General features: G+C 43.2%; 1 protein-coding gene across 1 annotated transcript; it reads left to right on the plus strand.

The window, feature by feature from the left end:
- Positions 1–680: 680 nt before the first annotated feature.
- HABP2 (hyaluronan binding protein 2) lies at positions 681–22,599 on the plus strand (the record flags this gene model as incomplete). The annotated part of the gene is made up of 12 exons (XM_082286361.1): positions 681–753; positions 13,987–14,115; positions 15,195–15,302; positions 15,722–15,838; positions 16,154–16,273; positions 16,902–17,073; positions 17,505–17,593; positions 17,707–17,938; positions 18,811–18,953; positions 19,295–19,429; positions 20,923–21,068; positions 21,957–22,599. 12 exons carry the CDS (start codon positions 681–683, stop codon positions 22,131–22,133), a joined length of 1,641 nt encoding a protein of 546 aa, XP_082142487.1. The 3' UTR covers positions 22,134–22,599.
- Between the last annotated feature and the right edge of the window lie 549 nt (positions 22,600–23,148).

Here is a 23,148-nt window from a genome sequence, read left to right on the forward strand (position 1 = left end):
TCAGAGAAAGAATGGTCACTTCATTTGTTTCTGTAACATGTAGTACAAACAATTTCTGATCAGCAAGAGTTTGTCAGCATTTCTGCAATAGAGGGTTGTTTATCTTGCAATAATACTCTTTTCCTGCATTGTTACTGTTGTTACAAATGCTTCAGCCTCAGGAGAATAGAGGTTATCAAGAATTTAAATTTCTGTTAAAAAAAAATGAATCCCGATTCTCACATTAGTGGACAAAAGCTTGAGAACATGAACTTTGTTTCATGTCTGAAATTTAGAAAATAATAGAAACCCCACACTTTGATATTCTTAAAATCCTATATTATGTAACTAGATCTCAGTAATTTTACCTCAGGGAGAGAGGTAAGTATGCTTCATACTTTTTTTCCAATTGATAATAATAGTCGAAAGATATTTCTAATACAAGGTCAATGCTTGTTTTTATTGTTAATTTATACTGTTCCCATCTTTGATACTTACTGATTTGGAACACTTGCCAGTGGTCAATGCAGTGATTATCTGGACAGGATGCTTTTATTTGATCAGGGCAATCTGTTGAACATTAAACAATATTTGAAGCATGGTTAATTATTTGCACTGAATTAGCTCGACCTCGAAAGATTGTGGTTTGTCTGAAAAAACATAGGCAAGAGGAAAAAGCTAATTTCAAGAAAAAGATGAGGATGGTTAGCAGTGCTTTGACCCTTCAGGTTCTTCCACTGGTTATTCTCCTAGGGACCACATGTTTGTGTGTGAGTATGTTTTTATCCTCCTTTTCTTTCCATGTGCCAGCTCTGCTGTATCTGCATTTCAGGCCACTGAGGTGACCAAGTTAATGCAGCATAAGAGAGAAGCCCAGTGGTTTTTTTTTGGAGCAGACATCTACAGTGTCAAGGAATGGCTCTTCTGGGTACACTCAGTGGCCACCCCACTCCCAGTGGTCTGTGGTGGGGAGCATAGTCCCTCTTCTAGCACTTCTTAGTGCCCTCTGGGCACTAAGAAATGTCCCAGAACACCAGGTTGCAGCATGGGCAGCTCATCTTAAAACCATAGAATGTTTTGGGTTGGAAGGCACCTTAAAGATCATCAAGTTCCAACCCTCTTGCCGTGGGCAGGGACATCTTCCACTAGACCAGGTTGCTCAAAGCTCCATCCAGTCTGGCCTTGAATGTTTCTATGGACGGGGTGTCCACCATCTCCCTGAGTGCCAGTGACTCACCAACCTCACTGTAAATAGTTTCTTCCTTATTTCCAGTCTTCATTCTGAAGGGACTAAATACTGGATTAAACAGGTCAGGTAGGCACTGCCTTGGGACTTTTGCAAACTCTTCTGTAAAAGATAAAATTCCCCCAGCCACATGTTTTGAATGACTGAATTATCATTGTTGCTAACATGGGAAGAAGGTTAATGGCAAAATATTCAACACAGCTAAGGGTGACCAGAACTCTGCCATGGTAGAGCTTGATATTCTTTCCTACATCTATTCATCTCCTCTTTAAAGAAGACTGGAAGAATGACTTGTAATCAAAGGAAAGTTAAAAGTCAGTTTAAAAAAAAATTCTTTTGTTCTTCCAAGCAATCAAGTAGATTTTCTCATGAAGGAATCTGAGGTTCTTTAAAACATCTGCTTTCTTAGTGACATTTCCTATGTGTGCAGGTTCATATTTACTGAAATGCATTTCAAAAATTCAGATGCTGATATGTTTAAATTTAATTCTTCGAGAAAGATATATAGTGAGGGGGTTTAATGGGGCATAGATATTTTTAAGAAGTCTGGAATTTGAGATCAGTGATTTTTACAACTCAATAGAGTAATGATTAATTAGCGTATCACCAGGACCAATGTCACACTTGTTCCAGTAGTACATGTAGCCTCTTACTGAGGGGATCAGCTCTAGGATACTTCAATGCCAGTTTTACAGACTTTGTGGGAACGCCACCTCATACAAATAAGCTCATAACGCATTTGGCAGTGTTAATTCATGCTCAGTGAGGAAGATGTGGGACCAGTCTTAGACAACATGAAGTCTTGCCCAGATTTTTTCTAACTAGTCCTAAGTGTTAGATTGATTCAATACCTTTGGCAGTCCTAATCTGATGTTGCTTTAAAAATTGCAATGGAAAATGTAGGCTATATCTCTCCCCGCCCCTGAAAATTCATTAACATTGCTAAAATGCAAAAGCAATTCTGCTGTCATTGAAAAGCAGCACGACAGAATATTCAGCAGGCTAGTTTTTAATAAAACATGCTTTTTCTTCATAATTACTATAACAAGGTTTTCTGGCTTAGCACTTGGCATGGATCCCAGAAAAAAAAAAGAGGGGAATGAGTTGCCATGATGTGACCATTGCATGACAAACAAGTTATGAGAGGATATTTTTGTCTTAATGATTTGTCCTGAAGAAAAAGTTGCACTAAAATAGTTTGAATGAAAAAATAATAGATGATGCACTTTGCTGAAACCACAGAAAACACCCTTAAATTCCTATTTTCAACCTTTTCTAGAACTATCTTCATCATTTTTATTTGAATCTGGTTTTAGAAGTTTTTATAAGTAATAAGTTGATTAACAAATATTATTGGTGAAATATAGCAGAAGTCAAACATGGGTTTAAGCAGTAGTTCGTGCTCAGTCAGTCACAATGGAACAATAAAATACTTGGACATTCATGGATCTGGCAGGTTTGGAGCAGAACCCTAAGGCAAAAATTTTCATTCAGTTCTTTCATACTACCTGAAGAGAAACTGATGCCATCTGCATGAATCCAAACTATTTCCATAAAAAGCATAAAGCTGCATGGTGAGGTCAGAATTTGATCCTTTACTTTAGCATGTATGGTGCAACTGCACCAAAGATTGTCTTCAGACGTGGCGGGAGTTCTCAGGTTTGGGGTTTTTTTCCCCCTGCTTTTCATTTCACTTCTGCCAGCAAGATACTGTAGTAGCAATGTGCCTGCCATCAAGATATTTTATGATTAAGTATTCCTTAATTAGCCAAAGAGAAAGCCAAAGAACTCTGCTGCAACCGAGCTGTGTATCCTCACTTATCCAGACTTGTTCTGAAGCAAACTTCCTGGAATACACTCAGATTTAAATGGTATGCTTGAGTTGGGCTAGAGAAATCTGGAACAGGACAATACAAAGTTGGATCCCACAACACTCCAGTGCTGCCCCTGCCTGTACACCAGGCTGCAGCTCCCAATTAACAGTGCTCTAAAGTGATTCAGCACATGTTCGCAGGGAAAAAAAGTTATTTTTAAATCTACAGGTGTTCAGATCAGTCCTTTTCCTTGTATCAAATTTGCCTGCAAACTCAACTTCCCTGGCAGCAGGGAGGAAGATTTGCAAGGGTCAGACTAGAAGAGGTGGCTCTTCACTGAATATTTCGGCACTTCAAAAAATTGATATCCTCTTAGTTGTGGTGGAAAGTGTTTCAAAATCACTAGCCTTGCCCAATCCAATAATCAAGTGCACTTAGTAGTGGAAAGCGAAGGATAAAAGTATCACATTAAGATCAAACAATTGCAAAAATGAGCCCCTTATCATAAGGGCCTATCTCCCTCTTGGCGCACAGCAAGTAGGATGCTGTTGGCAGCGGTACGTGTCTTTCCTTGCCTCAGGTGCTTGGAGACCAACATTTTAGGATGTTCTAAAGTCAACTCTGTCTGACATCTTTTTCTAATGCCCAACAGATCCATTCCTGTAGCAAACTCCCATTTCTACTCCCCTCGCCCTCACTCCAGGGCTTCATCATGCACACAAGGGTTTCACGCTCCACTGTGTTGCAAACCAATCACCGCAGAGAGAAGTGAATGCTGCCAAGCCCGCCTGGATTTGTGGTCCATCGGGTGTAATACCCTTTTGCAATGCTCGCCTAAATTTGCCTGATGCAGCAGGAAAGCAACAAAGCCCTGGGAGCGCTCCCAGCTAATTTTGCACCGTGCTCTCAGAGAGGGAAGCGTTGCCTGCTGACCCCTGAAGGCAATCAGCTTATGCCCTGCAGCGTGCAGGTTGATATCCTGTGTAACTAAAGGGACTTAATGACTTTGCATAAGCTTTAAGTCTAGCAGTATAACCTGCATTCCCAGCACTGGCTGTAGGAGTGTTTCATAGCACAGGCACTTGTGGTAGTGTGACTAGCTGGCTCCTGCAGCCCCCTGAAACACATTTTGTAGCTTCCCCTTGCTGTGGCATCCAAGGCTGACCCTATTTTCCACCTGGGAGCACAAGCACACCTCATCCACCAGTGAGCAGCTTTAAAAACACCCAGCTGCTACCAGGCTGCATCTTACAGTGCAGAGATTAATTTGGAAATTTTGATTTCTTGGAAAACAGGAGCAGGTAACTCCTGAGCAGAGAACCAAGCCGATTTCAGCAGCACATCTGAAGGACCTTGCTTTTTCCCTGGATCCCTTTAGGTTTTGTATCAGGTGCTACCATGGGAAAGGTTCACTAAGAAATACTCAGCAAAATAATGATTTTAAGTGTGAACTTCTCTGGGTTCTCTGGGACTGGTCGACCAGGAGCACAACATTTACTCTGATGCTCAAATTGCAATTCAGTGTGGAGGCAGGAGATGTCTTGTTAGTAGAGAAGTGAAGAACTCAGAGGTTTTGGTGGAATCCTTTCAGAGAATGGTTTCCCAGGCTAAAAACACAACATGTGTTGCATGTGTGCTACAGATGATAATATGCCCTGCTTTCATTATACTGCAACCATGGCCTTGGCTGAGAAATACAATGTCATTGCTGGAAAAGCCACTTTCCCTTGAAGTTCAAAGACTGTCACGATCCAAGATGGTTGCAGGCAAAAATCTGGCCAATTGTAAGAGCATCAGAACTGTCAATTCCCTCCTCCTTTGGCAAGCAGCCCAGACAAAGGTTCCTACTGAGAGCTGTCAGCAGGATCAAGGGGTTCACTACGAGAAGGCAGTAGCTGTGTCTGCCCTCATGGCTCCTTCATGGCTCGTGTCACTTGTGGATGGAAGTTGATCAAATATCCATCTTCATTCTCCAGTTCAACCCCATCCCAGCTTCTTGGCTGCAAAGCTGTGACTGCACAGATGAACAAATGAAAGCATAATCTTTGTTTTTCTGCCATGGAGGCCACTTTGTGACAAGTTGCAGGAGAATTTGCAGGACTTAATGCAATTAAGTGACTAAGCCAATTCCTAGCAGTGCAGTTTAATACTGGAATTCCTGTAGTGCTTTGTTGCAGTGTGTGTGTATGTATAGAGCTAGTTTTCATCTCTCTTGCTACTCTGCCATGCAAGCTTGAGTAATTACAATGTTTTCTCTGGAAGTCTGTTTTGCACTCGTGAATTCACAGCATAACCCTGGGCTGTCACCTTTATGCTCTCTTTCTCCACCTGCTTTTGTGTTTTAGTGATTCATTTTTTGTTGTAATAAGGGGTAGCAATGTACCCAAGTCACAATAAACAGTTCAATTGCAGAATGCCCTTGGCAGCTGTAAATAATTTCCCTTGGATTTGGGGTCAAATCTTCCTGGGTTTATGCAGAAAGAATTGCTAGAGATTAACTGGACATTTTTGTCTGAGAAAGAGCCGCAGGATTCCATCCTGAGATGAGGAAAGTTCATGGTTCTGTCATTTCTGTTTGAAATCTATTACATTTCATTAGTCTCTCTTTCTTAAGGAGTTGAAACGGAAAAATTGAGTGTATCATGTATCTGCAATGTTTAATATTAGTACAAAATCTATTTAGCAAAATTTTGAAGGTTCTTTGGAGGAATGAAGCTAAAGTTTTAGTGAAGTGCTAATCATTACAGTAACAAAAGACAACAAAGGTCAGGTGAAATTAGGATATTTTGAATTTCACAATTTTTTTCTAGGAGCCCTATAAATGTAGTTGGCTCCATAGCCAGCAGTGCACCGGTACCCGTATAAAATGTCCCTCCTAGCTTTTTTTTTTTTTTTTTTTTTTTTTTTTTTAGGGTTCCTTTTTTATGAGCCTAAAGTAATAAAATTTAAAATTGCTTTCTGCAAATTCTTCCAGCTTTGTCCCTCATCACTGCAGATCTGCTATGAACAGAATCCAGCGATTTTATTCCCTCTTGACAGAGCACACAAAGTATCGGTGTGGAGCTGCAGCAAGGAGACTGTTTGGTGAAACCAGCCCCATAGTCTAATTTCTTCTCCCCCCGCCCCCGTTCCTTTTGTTCGAATCCTGCTCCTCGTTGGGCTCAGTGTTGCACCTCGTCGGAAGGACAAGATCCTCCTCTGCTGGCCACGAGCAATACGGCACCGCAGGCAGGAGGCCCTGCCTTCACTGCCCCTGCCTGCACTCCCTCCTGCAGCCGCCTCCCGGACCCCCACCCTATGCACCCCTCCTGACAGCCTCCTTCTGCATCCCATATCCAACATCCTGCATCCCATATCCAACATCCTGCATCCCACATCCTGCATCCCACATCCTCTCCTGGAGTGGAGGAAGGGGAGAGCTCCAGCAGACAGGAGGGAAGGAGTGAACTCTTCCTCCTCCTCTGCTGCACACCACCATGGCAAGCTTCACACCATGAATCCAGATGGTAAAATTTGGCCCTGTGCTGGCTAGCAGGGGAGAAAATGCTTCAAAACCAGTGTGGTCTGGTGAGTGGTCCAGTGGACCTCAGGAGGGAGGAGAAAACTCTCCGTGCTGAGAAGTCAGCTCTGCCAGAGGTTTTGTCTCCTGTGGCTCTGCTGCTGCAGCTTGTGACAGGCTCACAGGGAGGGAAAGCCTCAGTACAAAATGAGATACAGGAGCCTTACAGTAAAGACTGTGTTTAACTCCTGGACTCTCTGTGCTGGGTGCTCCAGAAGCTTTTGTTCCCAGTAACATTTATACTGTGGCAGCAGACAGAGGCTTTCATCCAAAAGCAGCAATCAAAATCTGGGACTCAGTCACCAGCCACCAAGCCTGTGCCGGCTCTGAAGGATGATAGTGTAAACCTGCACTGTCGAGGGCACCAGTTCATTGCCAGAGGGAGTTTAGGGTACCTGCCCCTTTGTGGTCAGTTCTGCCTGTGTTTGGACAGAGGGACAGGTGGATAAGCTGGAAAAGAATGTAGTGTAGTGCAATGTTACGTCTCTCATCTTTCCTATTTTCGTGGAGTGTGAACATTGTGAGAATGTCATCTCCACCCTACAGCTGGGGAAACTGAGGCACAGAACAGCTTGGTGCACCTCGCTCAGCCTGGGCTGAAGCCCTCCAGCATTCCCTGGGGTGCCAAGGGCTGCCCCAAGTGCAGGGGAAAACTCACTAAGACAAACATTTCCGACCCAAACCCTTTCCACCCCATAAGGCAAAGAGCACAACAGGGCAGCACAGAGAGCTGGAGAGGGACGTGAAATGTTTCTTGCATCATACTGCTCCCAATGCTGCTTCCTTGTTCTTTGTTTCATCTGTTCCTCCAAAAGAAATAAGTACACTTGCAGGGTTTGTTTTGGTCTGTGTTTATGGATGAACGCTATCACTAATTGTAAATGGAGCAATTAGACCTTTGCTTTATACAGTCTCCATTGGGGTCTGGCAAAGGATCTGAAGAACGTTGTACCTGCACTCAGGAAACGTGTACACCAAGGACAGAGCTTTTACAGCCTTCTCATTTACCATCATCTCCACACTGATTCAGGAGGGGCAATTGTGTGAGGATGTGTGTCCTTCCAGCTGCAAAGGATTTAGTTCTCTGTGTGTGTGGCTCACTCAAATGCACCTGGGAAGGAGCTCTGCTGAGTGGTTCAGGGGATATTGCTCTCATTAATGTCAGTGGGGAAGGGGAGAGCTGGAGTGTCTGTTCTCCCTGGCTCAAACACAAGAGGGACGCAAACGTGCCTGAAGCAAAAACTCATTTATATATTCCAGATAATATTCACAAACGTGAATCCTGAGCTTTTTTATTTTGTCCTGTTTTTTATTCATTGCTTCTGATTCACTTGTTCTTAGTCGCAACCAGTGTTATCTGAGAATGTCTTTCTTCTATAATGTGTGACTAAACAGGGCATATATTTACAGTTAATTGTATCTGTAGCAATGCATAGGTGCACATAATAATTGTGTGTGTATGTGTGCTGTCCTTACCATGTGTGTTAAATTGTTTGGAAATACATTTTATTCCCTAAAAACATGTGAGGGATGAAGAACAGCTGCTTCAAATCTCCTTTACACCCACCGTTATCATGTGTATCCTCACTGCAGGCAGGTAATCCTGTCTGCAGCTGGGATTTAGAGCAAGAGGGAAAGCCAAACGGAAATTGTCACACTGGGGATGTGTCCTGGTGTAGAGTCAGTGCCTTTCCTTTCAGACAAACCTCACTCACACTCTTCAAAGGCTGAGAGCTGTTTTCCATCTTCTTCTGTTCCCTTTTTTTGTTTGCCCTTGATCATGAGCCAAACAGGAAAGGTTGGAGCCCCACATTGCAGGTGGGACACACGGCATTTCCTCCCAGAAAGTGCCAGAAATATTCTCCTGTATCCAGACATTGTTGACAGCCTTCCAGGTCAGGGGTCCAGATCCCACTGGGTGCACTGGAGGTAAGGACCTGGGCCATGCTGCACTGCCCAACATACACTCTGCCGTGCCCAGGCAACTCCCAGCCTCCGGCTTTGGTAGCCAGCTGGAGTGTGGCCTCTGTCAGCATCTCAGAGAAGCTTGACAAGTAGCCAATGTGCCATCACCTCATAAGCAAAGAGACAATTTAACTCGTTCAGGTCAGGTTTGCTCCAAATCAGACCAGCCCAGCAGCTTAGGCTGTATGCTTGGAAAAGGCAGACCTCTCCCACAGACTGTTGACTTTTTGTTACTCTTTTCAAAGAGCTCTTGAAATCTAGGCCAGTTAGCTCCAAAGTGGGTAACAGCCTTATCTGGATGTCTGGCACTAGAGGCAAACAGAATCTTTGTACTGTAAGCAAAGCTCTGCGCTGGCTTTTGTTTTTTCAGAAACTGACTCTCTGACCTTTATTATCTCATGCAGGCTTCCCATTTTTCCTTCTGGGCCAACATGATGGAAGGTAAGTGGTTTCACTTTCTTCATCTTAACTTCTGCCTGCCACAAAACTGAAAGTCTGGCAACCTGGTTCATCAAGACCCTTCACTAGTCCCCAGTGCTGAATTATATTAACTTCATGCAGAGCCTTGCTTAAAATAAGGTCTATCATCAAGTAAAAAGTCTGTTTGACTTCAGACAAATAATATGGTGAGTGCATTCAGACCTCCACAGGTGCTGTACATCAGTGCAGGAGACAATGCTGCATCATATCCCAGCCAGGAGTGTGTCTGGCACACTGGAGCCAAAACCAGAAGTACAGCAGCAGTACCAATGTGCAGCTGATCACAGGGTTCTCCTCGACCACGCCTGGAACTCTCAGTTCCATCCTAAGCCAGGACTTTTCTGTCACTCTCTGCCTTCATGTACTTTGGGGACCCATGGGTGATGCAGTGGGCCATGGTCTGGAGGAGAGGTCATGGTCCTGGGCTGCAAACCTCACAGAAGGATAAGCAAAGAGCCTAGAAGGGGATGAAAACTTTAGGTCAAATAAATGAAAGCTGACTTTCCCTTGCAGCATGCAACTAACTGTGGAACTTATTTCTGCAAGGTTTTGTCCCAAGCGCAAGAAGGTTCAAAAACAAGCCCATGCAAGTAAAAAATCATTAAAGGCTGCATCGCATTAAGATGTTGATAAGGGAAAAGCTGTGATGAATATTGTGTGAGGATGTGTAGGATGTGTGAGGATTTGTATATCCTTTCACAGCCTACATGGTCCAAGTAGAAGATTATGGTTTTATTGAATAATTTAGTATTTTTGCAGGTAAACCCTGTTTTTTCTTTTCTTGATTTCAATGGCTCCTAGATTTGAGTTTCTAATGCATAGCTAATGAAATAATACAATAATTTTGCTCATTTTCCTGCAAAAAAATAGGGTGGGTTTTAGTATGCACTCATTATTCATCTGCATTTCTGTTCATTTCAGTGGAATTTCAGCTTTCAGGTCAAACCAGAAATCTTGGCACTCATACAGCACCAGCCAAATCAATGTTGCTGTTCTAACAACATGTGTGTAGAAAACAAATTTCCAAATAATTTTTGTGTCTGAGCTCAGTATTCGGGTTCTGCAAATATTTGGCCACAGCCATGCACTTGATTCAGGGTTTGCACACCTGTTTACACAGCCTTGTGCAGACTGGTTGATCTGCCTTTTGATGGTAGAGTATCCCTTTCACAATTTTTTAATTCATTCCCTGCCTTGTGGTGTATGGTCCTTCCGTCTGTCCTTCCACTCTCCTACTCCCCATCCCCCTGCAAGTCTCCACTCCTTCACCATCATGGTCCCCCTTCTCCCCACATCCATCCCTCTGAGGGAAAAAATGCTGCAAAACTGCTTTTAAGTAACAGCCACAAAACTATTTGAAAGGCTTTCTGGCTTTGTTGTTAGCTGGTCTCCCTTCTTTCTGAAGCTGCAGATACTCCCAGCCACAGCCCGCTTGGAAGGGAGGAAATACTGTGAGGTCTCATCTCTGCAGAAGTAAATGGGGAATATCTCATTATTTAAAATACAGTCAGGATTTCAGCCTCATAAAAATAACACTACAATAATCTCAGAGCTGGGGACAAAAAGTATTTAGGGGGGTGGTAGGAAAACTCATCCTGCTTAAATTGGGCCAGATTTCAGTCAGTCTCCAGAGGTTCAGAGAGCTTGAATAAATGCTGGGTACTTTCTGGCGCTCTTGATGTGTGTTGGCAATAGGCTTTAACTCTGCACATCACTCATCTTGACAACTGCAGTCCAACAAAGTTACCTCGCAATTCAGGTCACCCGATGGCATCCTAATGCATCACTTTCCCACTTGGAACATTAGTCATCACTTGATCCAGGGAAGGTTTTGAAAACAGTGTGACTGTCGGCATTGGGATATCTGTTCTCTCTGTAACAGAGAGCCCGTGTAAGCTAATGAACAAGGGGATATTGATCAGAAATCCATTGCTTGATTGACAGCTCTTGGCAATGTGAAAAACTGCAGATGAAAGCTTGCACAGTTTAAAAGATCACCCAGACCTCAAAGCTGATTTGAAGCTTTAAAAGTCAATCTCTGTCTATCAATTATGGGGGGATTTTTTGTACTACACAGAGGAAAGTTATTCTTTGAAAATTTGCATGCAGGATGTCTAATTTAATTTCATGTAATAGTCACATTTCAGTGACAAATGTCAGATCACTGCTTTTTTTTAAGCATGTTAAGGTTTTCCAGCACTTACAAAGAATGAACACTCTGATTTAGTAATATGTTTAAATCAACCAGTGTATCAGACTTTGTGCTTTAATTATGTGCTCAGATTTTAAAAAGTGTTGTTTTTGCTTTACTACACCTATGGCTTGTTATGAATAATTTAAAAAATTGGAATGGGAGCACTTCTTAAATAAGAGATGTGGAAGGCAAATAGTTATTTAGTGTCAAAGCAGTGATAAATAAGAAGACACCTTTTATTTTGGTATCATATGCCCCAGCCAGGGTTTTCTGGTCTTTGTTTTCCACTGTTTCATGCAGCTGGAGATGACATGGACTAGCTGGGAGATGGGAAACATCACTCATGTGACCTGTAGGAGCTATGTCTGTTTCTCAGTTTTACAAAGAGGGATGGCAATGGGGAAAGCAGGGACACTGGTCATTTCTCAGATCTGCTGCACTCTTACATCACCTTGCCTGGTCTCCTGGACAGTAACCTCAGCTTCCTGACTCCCATATCCACAATGGGGCCAGGGTAACCAAAAGGGCTTGCTGATGTTTTCTGAGCCTTTTCCATATGTGCCCTTAACTCCATGCTTTGGCCATTAAATTCCTTGAAATGGTAATTGCCAGCCTTTAAGGGGGTTGGTCAGTGTTGCCTGCTTTACCTCAGCCCTGGCTACCTGAAGTTGCTATCTTTGAGGGCTGCTGGGTGCCAAACTGGCTTCAGGTGTGCAACAGCCTGTCCCAAAATTGCCCCATCAGTGCACGTGGTGCTCCCCAGCCACTCAGAGCAGCCAGAAGCACATCTTGCAAAACGTGAATTACATCTTGGCCAACTTGTTTACAGAAGAGATGCACTTAGAAATAGTTCATAACATATCAAGTAATTACATAGGTGTTACTAATAAATGATTAATCTGTGGCTGAGAAATCATGCCAAACAAAAATCAAGTGACAGTAGCTTCATTTCTTAACAACTCACACTAAGCAGTTGGTTTAAAAACCAGGGTAGATGATTCTACAACAGCTTAGCTATTTGTGCTCATTCGGGGCACTTATTTTTCCTCTGTTGATTCAGCAGAGTCCTCACCAGCCTCTGTAAAGCACGCTGGCATGTTTGCAGTCTGCCTTTGCAGCCATCAGTCCCCTATTCATCCTTCATAACTTTTAGCAGGTATATTTTTTCCATAAAAAGGGATACCCCATCCTTCAGAAAGCATCTGCAGAATAAAAGCCAACGTGCCCCTCTAAGATTCTGAAAACAAACAGGGGATACAAAATCAGACTACTTCAGACAGTTCCTTCAACCTCAAGTCATTTGCAAAATCTCCTCTCCAACAAAGTGAACTTGGAGGCTGCATTTCAGGCAAAACTTCCTTTTTGTTTTTCTACCTTAACTACATCACATTAAATTTAATTTTGTACAGTGTAGACAATGTCCTTATCTTTCAGCAAGATCCTTCTGTTCCCCAGCAAGGCATACACTTCTGCAACACTTGCACATAGTCGAGATTCGGCTCCTGTGGAAATAATGAGCTGAGGAAAAGGAGTCTTGACTTGACATAGCAATAAATTAGGTGAAACTTTCCTCTATTTTTTTTTTTTTTTTGTGAGAAACGAGAGTTGGCATGTAGGAAAAAAAAAAAAGAAGAAAAAAGACGGTTCTATTTTAATATGAAATATAAAACACCCATTGTACAAACGTGGAATTTCTTTCTTTTTTTCAGAAGCAAAGAAAGAATAAAGATAAAGGCTGCAAGCGAATGAATGAGGAGAGAAAACTAAGATAATGCAGTCGATAATCAGTTCAAGGCAGAGCATTATCCATGGGGCCATTGGTCCAGCCCTAGGGGAGAGCTTTTTAAAATGTCTCTGTACGTAGCTTAGCTTTGCTCATTACCATAGCTTGTCTTTGAAACACTGCAGTGGCTTCCACTGGCAAGAGCTGTACCTGTGCAAGGAGCCGCCAGCCCACTTTAATCAAACAACCCCCCCAGCGTGGCTGGCGAAGCCGCGGGTCCCCGCGGGCCCCGTGAGGACACTGGCTCCTGGCAGGGGAGGACACTGGCTCCTGTAAGCCACGGGCTGGCAGAGGCAGGGGTGGGCTTCTCAGCACGTGTCTGCAGTGCCAGGCTCTCATTCCTCGAAGGCTCTTTGTGGGTGAGAAGTCATGCAGACCTGCAGGTGTGTCAGGGCCTCTGTCCCCTGATTGCCCCCGAGATGGGACTCTGTGCTCCCACACACAGCAGGGCCCCTGAGCTGGGGAGGGCCCTGCCTCATTCTGCAACAGCAGTGGTGATGGTCAGCAAAGCAGTTGGACAAAGAAAACCCCTTCTTCTTATAGGAAACTGAATCTCCTTTTGTCACTGTGCTGGTACCTGCCTCAGCGTCTGCCCCGGCTGTGGTGCCACATGGGGATTTGCCTGGATAGCCCTGGCCTGCATCCCCTCTGGGGCATCCTGACTGTTACCACAGGAGATGGCTGGGCAGCCAGAGCCCCAGTGCCCTTCAGGAGCATCCTCGAGGGCAGCACTGGGGCCAGCTGTGCTCAGGGTGGCCATGCTGGGCACTAGGTGAGCTCTGCCTATGCCAAGGAAGAGCTGAACAGCACCTTTGGTCCTCAAGATGGTCTCTAAACCCACTGACATCCCAAATGAGCGGAAAGGAAAAAGGACTGTCCATCTCAGGGATTAACTTCTTTTGTAAGTTTTCTCATTCCAGTTTTAATTCCTCTGTTCTTTCACTCTCTTCTCACCCCTCCCTGCAGATGAGGCTGATGACAATGAGAACTACTACGACTACACAGAACCGGATCAGGACACCAACCTCCAGCAGGAGCCCTGGGAAGAAATTAGCTGGTTTGAGACATCTTTAGGTGACAGCTTTGACATGAAAGGTACCTCTCAGGGGTGGGCAGGGAAGGAAGGGGTAAAATCCCAACCCTGTGCTTGAAGCGTGAGCATGGCAGGCCTGGCTGCCAGCCTGCTCTCGAAATGCCTGCATCAAAGGGATGAGTTAGGAGGATCGTTTGCAGTGTTCTTCTTTGTATTTCTCTTGTAAGGATCCTGTGTTTTATCTCCAGGTTTCACAGGATGGATTCTGATCATGCAGAACATTTCTGATTGCTACTACAAAAAAGCATAGGCTTATTTGTCTATAGACACTGTAAGATGTAATTGCTGTTTTCATGGAATATATGTTCTGTATTTATGATAGGAATCAAATGTAGAGCAGGTTTCTTTTTTTCTTCTTCTTCTTCTTTTATCAGTTGCAGGGGTTTTATTTCCTTTTCTTTTTTTGTTTTGCTGAACTTCAGGAAAACAGGAATGGATCCTTGAGATTGCTCAGGGGACTCAAAAAGAGAGGCAGGGAAGTTGCCTGTAACATTCCCCAAGTTATCCCCTGGTACAAAACAAGCAGAGCTGACTTTTGTCTGTCTCCAATACCAATTGCTCCTGGCAGCCTGGTCTGCAGTGGAGATGTTGAGCACAGTGTAAAGAGCAGCACACAAGTGACTTTCATCAAGTGCCAGCTCCCTTGAGGTAACAGCCACCCAGGGGTACGGTAATAGTCTAATGGATGGCTGATCCATGGGAGATTTAATGCTGTGTTCCAAACAGGACAATGCCAAATCCACATCACTCCAGACTAAGTGCATGAAGGCAGACAGCCAGAAGCAATGCCACAGAGGCAAATCTACCTCCAATCAAAGGAAGGGACTTGCCCCATTACAGCTCTGTAATAGACAGGGCAAAGGGAGTAGCGCAGCCCCAGACCCAAAGCCAAGACCCACTGCAGCTTGGAATAAACTCTGCAGCAACTTGAACCACTCCTGTGGCTGCTGAGCTGATGCATAAGCACAGCAATTGTTACACAGGTGCTGTGCCTGCTGACTCCTGCAGCCACAAAATGCAAGAAGAAAAAGCAGGTGATGAAGGTTGAGAGGCTGAAAGATCTCCATCCTTACCTCTGCAGATGGATGCTTCTCCAACCCCTGCAAGAATGGTGGTACATGTGAAGCCAAAGGAAGAGACTTCAGCTGTCACTGCCCTGAGCCATACGGTGGGACTACATGTGAAAAAGGTAATTGCTCTTTTGCTAATTTACACTCCTTATTTTGACAGTTAATGCTACTGTTGCAACTTATAAACCCACAGGTTGCTGAGCTGAGTGTTCTGACAGCCCACAGCAGTCATGTCCATAGTTCTTAGGATCTCATCCAGGCCAAAGCCTGTCTAAATAGCATCGAGTAAAATAGATCTCAGGAGTGCAGGGAGTGCTCCTCTATGCTCTGCAAGGGGCGCAGTGGGGAGATGTTCACTGGTACCACAGATTTTTGGCCACAGATACTGTAAATGAGGAGTGATATCCCAAGTCCACACCTGCCAAATGAAAGCTTCCTTGAAGTCAAGAGAAGACATCTTCCCATGATCCCTGCAAGAGCACAGCTCTTGTGCACACACAAATGCTGATGATGTGCTTTGTGTCCCTGTTTTCCACAGTGGAGGACATGTGTCTGGAGAAGAACTGCAACCATGGTGACTGCCTGATTATATTAACTCCACCTTATTTTAAGTGCAGCTGCAAGCCTCCCTACAAGAGACCCTCCTGCCAATATGGTGAGCACAAATTGTGGTGGGGACAGCACCATGGCTGATCTGCAGTGGGAACTCACCCACTGCAGAGGGTGATCCTGCCCTAGTCATGCTGCATCTCCCATCCATGGCCCCAGCCAGTGATGAATTATGCTTGATTTGAGGGGTAGTGGTTCAGTCACTGGTAAAACCCCCAGAGATACGCATTTCTCAAGATTTTGTGAGAACTCAAAGCCAACAGTCTGAGTGGGAGCTCTCTCCAGTTTCCACTGGGCATGCGAGTGGCTGTATAGTGTTCAGCACATTGACGAGATGGTTCTGTGTTTTCCACATTGGCAGCATCCAAACAGTGCAGTCCAAACCCTTGCAAAAATGGAGGTATCTGCATACGGAACAGATACAGGTCAAAATTCACCTGCAAGTGCCCTGAACCTTTCAGAGGGAGATTCTGCGAGATCGGTACGTCACAGTCCCAGGACAGAGGTAGGGGTGAACCTCCAGACAGCCAGGGGCTGGCTTCCCCCTGCAGCCACACTAACTGATGCTACTGCTGTAGCATCCTGTGGTGACTTCCTGTCACTGCTCCAAGAGCCTGACTACACTGGGGCACCAGCCCCTTTGGAGAGAGGGTCAGAGGAAGAGGCTGACTTCTGCAGGCACTGCTGGCAAAGGGGCTTGAAACAGTTGCCATCAGGGTGTTTTCTAAGTGTGCTTTGGCAAGGTCCCACTGGTGTATATAATGAGTGAGCACACATTTCCCAGAGGTCACATGTCACAAAGGGAAGAAGTGTTGAGTTTTCCTTAAACACTCAAAATCTGATGTAGTGAAGACGCCTGTTCAGTTGCCTGTGACTCCCCAGGCTGAGGGGAGTGGCCTTTGAGGTCAATCAAGCTAGAAGGTGGATATATGTTGGGACATTATTCTAATTTCTGGCCTGTGTACAATAAGGAACATAATTACTTGGCCCAGCAGGTTCTTCTGATCCTCCATAAAATGAATGTAGGACAAGGAACGGAAGGAAGAGGAACCACTTTGAGCAAGGAGCAACACCAAAATAATTTTTATATGAGCATTGTCTTTCTACAGGACCGGAGGATTGTTATGAAGAGGACTCCTCTACATACAGAGGAACAGTGAACCAAGCAGAAAATGGCAGGACCTGTCTGCACTGGAATTCCCACCATCTCTTGGACCACCCTTTTAATGCTTTTATGGAGGATGCTGACTCATATGGCATTGGTGAACACAACTTCTGCAGGTAATATTTTGAAGAAACATTTGTAGAGGTCTGGATAAAAGAGATCCCTGAGGACAAACTGCTCACAAATTTGAGAAACTGGTGGTGTTAAGCTCTCACATCTTTCTAGATACCGCCTGCCCATAAAACACCAGAATGTTAGAGATGCCTTCTCTAACCATGCTGATGTGAGGCTTCCAGAAGCTGCCCTCTATATTCGAATCAGTCCCACATTTCTCTTGTGGCTAAGATAGGTATGGGAATAGTAATAAGGCAGTATTGTATGCCTCACTCAGGCCTCTTCTTTGTCAAATCTTATGAAGTATTATCTCTGGAAGTTCATCTCCCATATGGGAGCATGAGGCTGCTACTTAAGAATCCTCAGCTCCTTCACTGGTTTCATGGAGATGTCCCCCTTCCCAATGACTGATTCTCTCAACTGTTCTCCTCAGGAATCCTGATGAGGATGAAAAACCTTGGTGCTACACCAGAAAAAATAAGAAAGTAGATTGGGAATACTGCAATGTTTCACCCTGCTCAGGTAAAGAATCAGAAGAGAGTGATTTGGCAGCAGGTGGTCTCGAGCAGCAGGTTGCTTAACTCTTCCAGTCTGATGATATCTCTGCATTATACATCTGCTGTCTTCCAATGCAGCTGAAGAGACCCCAACAGAACCCCCAACAGACCCCCCTGAAATATTCCAAACCTGTGGACAACCAGAAGTTCGTAGAACACGCAAGAGGATCTATGGTGGATCCAAGGCTACACCTGGACAACATCCCTGGATGGCATCTCTGCAGAGACAGACTCCAGATGGGAATGAACATTTCTGTGGTGGAGTGCTAATTAAATCATGCTGGGTTCTTACTGCTGCACACTGCCTTGAGTAGGTGCAAGTCTTATGATTAGGGTAGATAAATGTATAATAATCAGGATGGTTAGTAAAGGCAGCTTGGTATCCAAATTATCTGCAATCAAAATGATTGCTGGGAGTCAAACTGAAAGGAAAACATATATGTAAAAAAAAAATGGACACATACATAAAAATGTTTATATACTTGAAAATGTGCTTGCTGGAATAAAAAACTTAGGCCCCACTCAAATAAAATGAGCTAAAGAAGTTGTGTAGAGGGAAAAAGGAGGAAAGTAACAAGATTTTGTGAAATATGAAAGAAGAACTATGAAAAACTCAGGGGATATTGGGATGTCATAAGCAACATCACGTATTACATCAGAATTAAGTTCTTTGAAACAGTCAAAATATGCACTTAGCTTTAATTTTTTTCTGTGTCAACTAGCATAGAATATTACACTTCCTCCAACATTTGTATTGAATTAGTTGGAAGCCACCACCCTAGGAAACAGGTAAATTACACACTGGAAATCATTCCAACACAGATGATTTTAAATATGCTCTGACAACGGCAAGCAACTGTACTCCCATGGCTACATGAGCTGCCACTTGTCATCACTGCCACAGGAACAGATCATGTGCACACTGCTACTCTGCCCTAAAATGCAGAGAAAATCACATACATGCAGCTTTAAATCACTTTATATCATGATTGCAACAATTTAAGAGCACATGTATTTTCCACCACTGCTTTCCTATCTAAGCCTTCCTATAATGATTTTAGGAAATCTTCTGGACGGGCTTTACAACAGGAAGGAATATCTTGACTTCTTGATACTAAAAGTGCAGGTTTTCACTGCCACCGATAGAAAATGTCTGCATATAAATCTTTTTTTTTTTCCCAGAAACCCAGAAACAAAGATCCAAGTAGCCCTTGGAAAGCAAAACCTCAAGACGAAAGAGAATCATGAGCAAGTATTTGATGCAGTGCAAATAATTTTACATGGTGAATACAGAGAGAAGGGTGGTGTCCTGTACAATGATATTGGTAAATCCTTTATTTGATACTCACGTGGCTCACCTCCAACCTTTGCCTCTCTCCTAACTGACTAAAGTCAATGTAAAATTCTCATTGAGACTATGCTCTGGAAATAATCAGGCCAAATTGTGATCTGGACCCATTTGAATCTTTGGGATGTAACTTGTGATGGGCAGGCAGAAGTCACTGCACAGGAGGAGCCAAACAATGGGAACAGGTCCAGCACAGGGGGACAAATGGAATGTTGGGTTTATACAGCTTTGCATGGGTTTGTATCACACACTGGTAACAATGGTTAGGGATCAAAATTAGCTCCAAATACTTTTTGTTATTGTTTATCTCCTCTCCAGCACTACTTAAACTGCAGCCTGTTGACGGTTACTGTGCAGTGGAAACAAAGTATGTGAAAACAGCATGTGTCCCTGACTTCTTCCTTCCTGTTGGGGCCTCCTGCTTCATTTCTGGATGGGGCGAGACGGAGACAGGTACTCGTGGGCTAACTGGATTTTGGTGGGTACTTCAGTGGCCAGGTGGGCTGGTACTTTCAGTAACAGTTGCCAGACCCAAATGAGGACCTAGGCACTAGTGAAACCAAGACATGGAATTCAAAAGTAAGATCAGCTAAAACATGCCTTGCAAATTACTCTTTAGCAGAAATCTCCAACTGCTTAATCAACCAAACCTTTCAGAGTTCTGATAAAATGCCTGATGCATTCTTTTGCCTGCCATCTGACTCTCTATGTCATGGTTTCATCTGAAGCCAGCGGCAGAACCAAGGAAGTATCAAGAGAGGCTATTGTATATCTTGTGTGTTTCAAGACAGCTCCAAGAAAGACAGGAATTTTCACATGGTTTTCCAGCCCATTGGGTCAGATAAAGCTTTTCAGAAGCAGCATCTGGACCTTCAGATGTACTGAAAAATAAAAAAAATCCCAAGCTTTTCAAGTTCAACCAGCTCTATCCAAAAACCTTTCTTGCCCATGGTAAATCCTAAGGGGAGAAATTATTATGCTTAAAAAATGATAATGGCAATTTTCTGAAAAATGCATTTTCTTATGTTCTGATTGATGTGTTGCTGTAAAGCAGCAGAAGGAAAACGTGTCACTGAGGCTGCAGTAGGTGTCCTAGTGCTTTGTGGCTGATACAGCCTGATATGATACACAGGATGGAATTCTCCCTTCTGATTTAACTCCCATTGAAGTTCACAAGAGAGGAGTCTGCTCATTTGATCAGAATGCACCAACAGAATCTAATGGACATTTTTAAAAGTTCCAAATAAAAGTCTCCCTTAAAAAGGGTAAAAGGGATTTTATGGGTTTTTTTCCCCAACAAAGAATATCAAGTACCCTGTACGTGTTCAACCTAGATGGCTCCTTCTTTGAGCAGAGCCATTATTAGCATTTCAGGAAATCACTGAAGAAATGGAATATTTCCTGCAACTCAAGCAGAACCAAACTTATAAACCACCTTTAATTATCTACAGATGTAGTACTTTGAAACTCTGGCTATTGCCTTTAGATGTCAAGTTATGTCTTTAGATTTGCTGTAATTAATCATTGCCCTTAAATATTGTATGATTTTCAGTTTTCATCTGTTTCATTAGCTTGCATGTGAAAGCATCTAATAGTACCAGCCTGAGAAGTGCTGAGCAGCTCAAAGTCCCATGGGGACCTCTGGGAGCTGCACCTTGGAAAAGCAGGATTACATGGAGAGAGCTGATTGGAACCAAATTCTAAATAGCTGACTCCGCTTTTATTCAGGCAACAACTCAGTGTCCTGAGTGAAACTTCAGTCTCCAACTCACTGGAAACTTACCATTTCAGCCAGATAGTTCTTTTCTCCCCAGGCTAGCACATGCATCCCCCCTGCTCTTCCCCCATCCCGTTTATATGGTAAGCAAGATCATGTTTTGAATAAAAGACAACATGTAACAGGAATGGAGGAAGGTGACTCCACTTTTTTGGTGCACATCCCATAGATGAACAATCCCATCAGCTGTTAGATGCCAATGTCAAGCTGATTTCACAGAGGAAATGCAATGAACCCAAACTACATGATAACAGACTGGATGATAGCATGCTTTGTGCAGGAAAGCTTCGGAAACCTGGAATCGATTCTTGTGAGGTCTGTTGCTTTTTTTTTTATTTGAACACTAATTTTTTGTGTAAAGAGTCAGGCTGTGCAGAGCTCTGGCAGCATGCTGCATATGTATCTGTTCTCACATCAGTGTATTTCAACAGCCTTTCTGCAGTACACTTTGAGTTGTACATCCTTAGAGCTAATATTGCCACTGTCACCTACAGGCAGATCTATGGAATCAAGAGACCAGCCTGGAAAGCTTGGCTTCTGAGGCAGTTTGTCAAAATAACCTGAAAACTTGCTCTTTTTTTACCTCAGCTTTTTAATGGCCTCTACCTTGAGTGTCAATTCTAATCCGATTTTCACTATCAGAGCTAAGAGTCGCAGGGAGTCAGTATTGATGTTTCTTTTCATTCCAGATACCACAAATGTGAAATAGGTTCGTACTTATACCATTGAAAGGTAGGGAAGAGATTGAACAATACTTCCTAAGGTGAAAATTACCACTGTAGACTTTATTTTGCAATAGAAATCAGAAATAAAACAAAAAATGAGACCAACCAACTCAGAATAAGGCTATTTTGAGGAGTGTGAGACATCTTAAGTTTTCATTTGTGCCAGGGATCACATCTCTATCTTTCTGAGTTCAGACTCTGAGTTCCTGGTACTTTCACGCCTGGGAAATTTCATGTGATCTTGTCAGATATATGTCACAGACTGGAAAAAAATGAAAACATGCATCCAAAATGTCTGATATCATTTGATCTGGTCACAGAACTGCAAGCCTACTCAGGGGCTAAGCAGCATCTGATGGTAGATGCCATAGGAAAAAACCACCATTGCAGCTTCAAAGTCTTGTGATGAGAGAGAACCATTCTGATTTTGGTTAATATTTTGCTTCATGCTTTGAACATGTGTGCTTTCCTTCATCAGGGAGACTCTGGAGGCCCACTGACTTGTGTAGAAAACGGCTCCTACTACGTATACGGCCTTGTGAGCTGGGGTGATGGGTGTGGGTTAAAAAACAAGCCAGGAGTTTATACCCAGGTGACAAAATTCGCCAGTTGGATTACATCTGTAATTCAGTCTTCATCGAGATCACATTATTAGGAGAGAGATTTGGAATGACAAACGGTAAGATTGAGAGATTTACTATTTTCAGCAATTCTCCAAATGCCTCCTCTTTGATCAAAAATATTACTGATATTTTCTCACGGCCTACATGGGGCATCCTTCATCACCATCTTGAAAATAGCCTTTAGAATGTTAGTTAGAATGTCAGTGATAGTTTTTCTGTTGTGGGCTTTGAAATAAGCCCACATTTTGTAGCCTAACAGATCAGAAAGTAAAGCTACTCTATTTCTTCCCCAAAAAAATCAAAGGCACTGATATCAATGTTTCTAGACCTGCTTTTCAAGTCATGAACCTTCACCAAGCTCAGGTGCTGCCAGACATTTCGTCTTCCCCTCATGCTCCTGTCAAAGGTGTGTTTTTTCTGCACTCATTGCACCCTGATACCTCAAAGTTATTGTGTGTGCTCTTACAGCCAGTACCATTTTTCACATACTCAAGAATCACCATGTGGCTGAGTTTGCAAGATTGCAACCATTGGAATTTCTTGAGGAGAGAGGATCAGGCAGGACAATTATTTTTTAAAACCACTTCTGTGGGTAAATAGCTACAAATTCCATTGGCTGTGCATTCCAGATTGAAAAACAAAAAACACTTTAAGTATTAGAATTATCCACTTTATTCCTGATTAGAGGATAATTACTTGTTTACTCCAGATCTACAATGGTTTGTACATGCTTAACAATACCAGTGAGACCTAGTTAGTATTAAATGCCATTAAAAAATCTGTGTCTAAAGCCATTGCATAGTCTTGGGCTTCTCATAAGATGTACATGTCAAATTGTGTAACTTTTGCCAAGTGATTCTGCACAGAAATTTGAAAAACAAGGTATTAAATCAGGATATAAAGAATAGACTTGTTTGTGAAGAGTCAATTCCTTAAACTAGTAATGTCACTCTCAGTTGAATTCCAGGATTTACAACCTTCTCTAAGCAGCTACCTAATCTGTCAATAGCTACCCCCACTGCAAAGAGTAATCCTGATTTTTTACTT

Source organism: Coloeus monedula, assembly GCF_965178545.1.
Source record: "Coloeus monedula genome assembly, chromosome: 8".
Classification (NCBI taxonomy): domain Eukaryota; kingdom Metazoa; phylum Chordata; class Aves; order Passeriformes; family Corvidae; genus Coloeus; species Coloeus monedula.